The sequence below is a fragment of the Anarrhichthys ocellatus genome, unplaced genomic scaffold (genome assembly GCF_004355925.1).
Source record: "Anarrhichthys ocellatus isolate YVR2014 unplaced genomic scaffold, GSC_Weel_1.0 scaffold3701, whole genome shotgun sequence".
NCBI classification, from domain to species: Eukaryota; Metazoa; Chordata; class Actinopteri; order Perciformes; family Anarhichadidae; genus Anarrhichthys; species Anarrhichthys ocellatus.
Window position 1 is genome coordinate 62 of NW_022283675.1, and position 5,283 is coordinate 5,344.

At 47.0% G+C, this 5,283-nt stretch overlaps 1 protein-coding gene across 1 annotated transcript; it reads left to right on the forward strand.

Moving 5' to 3' along the window:
- Window positions 1-274: 274 nt before the first annotated feature.
- LOC116379101 (protein Jade-3-like) lies at window positions 275-3,633 on the forward strand (the record flags this gene model as incomplete). The annotated part of the gene is made up of 3 exons (XM_031841017.1): window positions 275-769; window positions 1,475-1,592; window positions 1,681-3,633. Coding segments are annotated over 3 exons (1,407 nt in total), but the record flags the coding sequence as incomplete, so codon positions are not given.
- Between the last annotated feature and the right edge of the window lie 1,650 nt (window positions 3,634-5,283).

A 5,283-nucleotide genomic window follows, 5' to 3' on the forward strand; every position in this document is an offset into this window, starting at 1 on the left:
TAAGACATGAAGCATTGAAGAACTTTAAAGAACCGGAGGTTGCCGCCTGGAGACAAAATAATAACGAGACTCCGACAGTCCGGATTAAACAAACAAGATATAATTAAATAATAATAAATGAGTCATTGTGGAACAACTCGCGCAGTAAAATGTGTGAAAAGCTTCCGAAAGGTTGGTAGCTGATCATCATAGAGCATTGGTCATTGATTGGTTTCTCTGAGGCGTCAGAATGTATTTTATATGAAAATAAAGTTATGAATGAGAGAGGAGACTCTTTTCATCATCATCATTTTGTCCCCAGTGCTCGGTGAAGAACTGCACCACTCCCTTCCACGTGACGTGCGCCTTCGAGCACAGCCTGGAGATGAAGACCATCCTGGACGAAGGCGACGAGGTCAAGTTCAAGTCGTACTGCCTGAAGCACAGCCAGTCCAAGAAGGCCGGGGAGGCCGGTCTGAGCCCGGCTCGCTCCAAACCCGCCGGCGACACCCAGAAGGTGGGCGGCGGCCAGCGGGCCCAGAGGCTGCAGGAGCTGGAGGAGGAGTTCTACACCCTGGTCCAGCAGGAGGACCTGTCCCGGGCCCTCGGGCTGCCGGCGCGCCTCCTGGACTTCATCTGTCAATACTGGAAGCTGAAGAGGAGGGCCAACTTCAACCGGGCCCTGCTGCCCCCCAAAGAGGACGAGGAGAACCTGGTGCTGCAGCCGCAGGAGGACAGCATCCACACCCGCATGAGGATGTTCATGCATCTGAGACAGGACCTGGAGAGGGTGGGTGTCCTCCTATGGGACCGGGGGGGGGGGGGGGGTATAACTGAGACTTTATGCTGTTTATGAACTTTAACCTAAATACACTTATTAATACGGATAAGTCAACGTTCTCTGTGAGGAGCAGTTCATGAGCTGGAGGTTACATTATGTTAATGAGCTTAATGTCTGTGCACAGTTTTATATCGTATATAATAAACGTCTCATTAATCTCACATAGAACACGGAAAACTATGAACTATTTCCTGTTTGTGAAGCCACTGAACGTCTTGAGCTGATTCTATAAAACCAACATTTAGTGTTTCCTTGTTTTCCTTCATGAGATCTGTTCATCAGCAGTAAAACTCTTTAAACGTTCAGTCGAGGTGACGCACAAAACGATGTAAAAGTCCAAACGTCAAGCTGACGCAGGATTTATGGCAGAAGAAATGCTGATGACACAGTTTCCTAAAGCCTCGGGTGGCGTCTTCTAATTACTCGTTTAGAACAAAACCCCAAAACATTTGGTTTATTATCATAAAAGAAAGAAAAGCAGCAGAAAGAAGCTGGAAAGATGATAAATAATAGTTCAACCAGTTGTCTCAGTTTGTAGAGATGGAGATGTTTTAACTAATCAACTGTTCAAAGTCGTAAAACATTCTTCTTCATTAATCTTCAGCATCGTGACCATGAAGTCTCACACGTGAATCTGTTTCTGCCATCTCTCAGGTGAGGAACTTGTGTTACATGGTGAGCCGGCGGGAGAAGCTGAAGGTGCTGCAGAGCAAAGCTCACGAGCAGATGTTCAACCTGCACGTGAAGCTGCTGAACCAGGAGCTGTCTGCCGGTGAGCCGTCCGTCCGTCATCGTTCTGTTGAGACGTTTGAATCGCAGCCGTGGCCCTGAACATGTTTCCTCGTCTCTCTTGTCTTCAGGTCTTCCCTCCTCCTCTCCAGCGGAGAGCCTGCTGTTCCGTCCTCCTCCGAGGATCACTCTGAAGCTCAAGATGCCCAAACCCTCCGGTCTGGGAAACGGAAACCCCGGCTCCAAGTCCTCCGGTAACGGGCCGCTGTGCCCGGACAACAGCGGTAACGTGGAAGGTGAAGGTCTGGGTCAGGGGAAGCCTCAGCTGCACGGACGCGGTCGCCGAGAGGAGCGCTCCAACGGTCGCCTGTCGTCCTCCAGCGTCTCTCGCGGTCCGACCTCGCTGCCCGGAGGCAAACCGCTGGCCCTGCACGCCGCACTGCACGGCGGCCACTCGTCCAACGGCAAACCGGACCAGGACCGCAAATCCAACGGCCTCTCAGAGAAGTTCGTGGCGCAGAAGGACAGTTCCTGCCAGACGCCCGGCGACCAGGACGCCTCCAATCTGACGCTGGACAAGAGCAGGTTACGCAAGTCCGCCATGGAGCACTTCGGCAGGTCCTTCAAGGAGGCCACCATTAACCTGGTACGGACCACGGAGGACCTGCGGGCCTCTGACAAACTGTCCCGAAAGGGCTCCTCCGCCAAGGAGAGACTGTGGGCCAAGCCCGAGCACAGAGCCAAGAGCGGCAGGTCGCACCAGGACAGCGACGGGTACTGTCCCGACCTGGAGCTCAGCGACTCGGAGCCGGAGTCCAAAGGGAGGCGGCAGCGGGTCGGCCCGCCTCAGCCGGACGCCGCCGGGAAGGGGGTCAGCCGAGGGAAACCACAGTCTCTGGGCTCCAGGCACGCCGTGCAGAGGTGACGGCCGTACGTCGGCTCCGTCCTTTTCCAAGTGCCAGACTCGTCAGGGACCAGACCAGGACCCAGACCAGGACCCAGTGGATGCTGCAGAGTCTGCATGAAGGGGTTTTTGCGGGACTCATGAAGAAGCTCTGTGTCGGAGAGGAACAGTCTTCTGAGATTATCATTGTTTGCCTTCTCATTGTGACTAGAATTACATTTTGTACTCTGCACAACTTTGTATTAACCCCCCGTCCCCTGTCCCTCCGTCCCCCGTCCCCCCCCCGACACTCGGTGTAAACCTCTGAACATTAGACGTTCACATCGGGATGTAAATAATGTTCAACACGCTCCACTTTATTGAGACGTCAAACATTAAATCAAACTGACGACGTTTACATGCATCAAGTATTCAGTTTTTATTCTGACGAAGACAATATTCCACTAATCTGTTTTCATGGTTAATGAAGACGAGTGTTCCACTAATGTTCCGTCTACAGCCGTTCATGTTCACATGTTCACATGTTCATCTGTTCATCCTCAGTGAATCTCACGGCGACGTCGTTCTCTTCTGTGTTTGACGGGTCGACGACGTTTATCACGTCAGAATATGTAACAGTAGAACATCAGCATTCACAATAAGTCAGAGTATACAAACACAATATGATGCTTACATTCTGAATATTGTCGTATTCACAATGAAAGTGGAATATTAATGAGCATGTAAACGTAGTCGTGATGTAGCAGATTAGTAGTGAACTCTACTGCAGCTGTTTCTTGCACATCTGTCGTTTTGTTTTTATTTTATATATTTGTAAAGTAGTGATGTCATTTGTTTGAACAGGACCTCCTGTGAGTAGAACTCGTTAACACTATTAGCTTTCTGTTAGATGATGATGTCATTTCAAATCAAGAGCTCTCGTCTCACAATGAGAAGAAACGTGTGAAACAAGTCAAGTACAGATGTGTAACGGACGTTTGCCTCAGATGGTCACATGACCGGCCTTCATCACCGTCACACGGCCGGCCTTCATCACCGTCACACGGCCGGCCTTCATCACCGTCACACGGCCGGCCTTCATCACCGTCACACGGCCGGCCTTCATCAGCGTCACACGGCCGGCCTTCATCAGCGTCACCGTCGTCTCTGTTTGTTTTGATAATAAATAACTGGTTCACTAGTTCTGTTTCTTTGACTCATTTTTACCACACAAACAGCTTCATTCTTTATATTTCGTCAGGTGTTTGATGTCTGAATACAAACATAAAACTAGAAAATTCCACAAGAAATGTTGATATTTACACACGCCGATGATACCTTGTTTTCGTGATGACAGTCCACAAATGTCTCCCGTCATTTCCGTACTGGACATGTACATCTTTGTTTGAGACACATACTTTTGAAAATTACATTTCCGTATTTGTGATGGAAAGACTTGAACTTAACATGAACCTCATTCTGAGCTTCACTAAGATAGTTACTCTGTGGGGCTTTTATTTTGAAAGGGTGGGTGAGAGGGGGAGAGGAGACATTTTCATAATGTTTGACACACAAACAGGTTATTAAATGACAGGCGTCATCACAAGCATTCCAGTTAGAATTCACTCTGGAGCTTTTATTTTGAAAGGGTGGGGGGAGAGGAGACATATTCATCATGCTTTTTAGCAATTTTCTTTTAAAATAATAAAAAAATATCTATTAATATATATTTATGTTAAATATAATATATAATAATATATATGTAAAAGAGGCTTTTGCCGTTTTGAGGGTTAATATAGTAAATACGTTTTTTTTAGTAAATGCAAGTACTTTTTTGAACACAGGCACATTTCTGAGGCTCCATATATATCAGCCCACCTCAAGGGCCCCAAACCACACTGTCTATTTATATGCACAGCCCCCGATATACCCTTTTAAATAAACGCAGTATTGATGCCAGTGTAAACCAGAGTAATGCACAGAACTGTTGTGTTCAGTAGAAGACGTAATAAATGATGGAACAAGTCCAAAGACCAGGAAGTGACTCCTGGGGTGCGTCTCGTGGAGTCTTGAACTGAACTTTTCTGTCGAGCACAAATGAAACGCCATCATAATTTACGGTTGTGTTGAATCTGTGGCTCACGTGCTGCCGGTGCACTTTAATCTAGTTTCTCCCTGTGGTTAGTGCTGTTTCAGGGTTTATCGACCCGCTGAAGAAGCTGAGGATGACCTGAACCACCAAATAATCACAAACGCACAGAAACAACAGATCAATGAGCTCCTGGAAGCCGAAAGTCAGCGTTCTCAAACCACTTCAGCTTCTATGTTCATATGAAGATAACAGACGACGTCTTAAATCAGCTTATTGACCAGATATTTATGATAGATAGTATTTATAACCCTGCCAGTACACATCTCACCCTCGTTCTACAGAATGGAGAACTCACTATTCACCGATGTTATTAACCAGCTTGTGACCCTTCAAAGCAAAGCAACACCCAATGAAAAAGTAATGAAAAAAACAGAAGCGTATGTTTTAAAGGTAGACTGTGCAGTGTTTGACCACTGGTGGCGCTATGGAGTAGTGTTTGTTTAGATCCTGAACAAACATGAACGGATGGCGAGATGTGATTTCACGCTATATAAATAAATAAATTGTATTGATACATATTTTCTGGTTGTTCCTCTGACAGTTAGCAGCAATAATGAACAAAGAAACGTAGAAAACAAAGAAGAAGAAAATGGTTAGCGAGCAAACATGAATGTAAACCAGGAGACAACCTCCGGTTCTTTAAAGTTCTTCTAAGCTTCATGTGTTAAAGCTGCATTCTCTCTAGTGTCCACCAGGGGG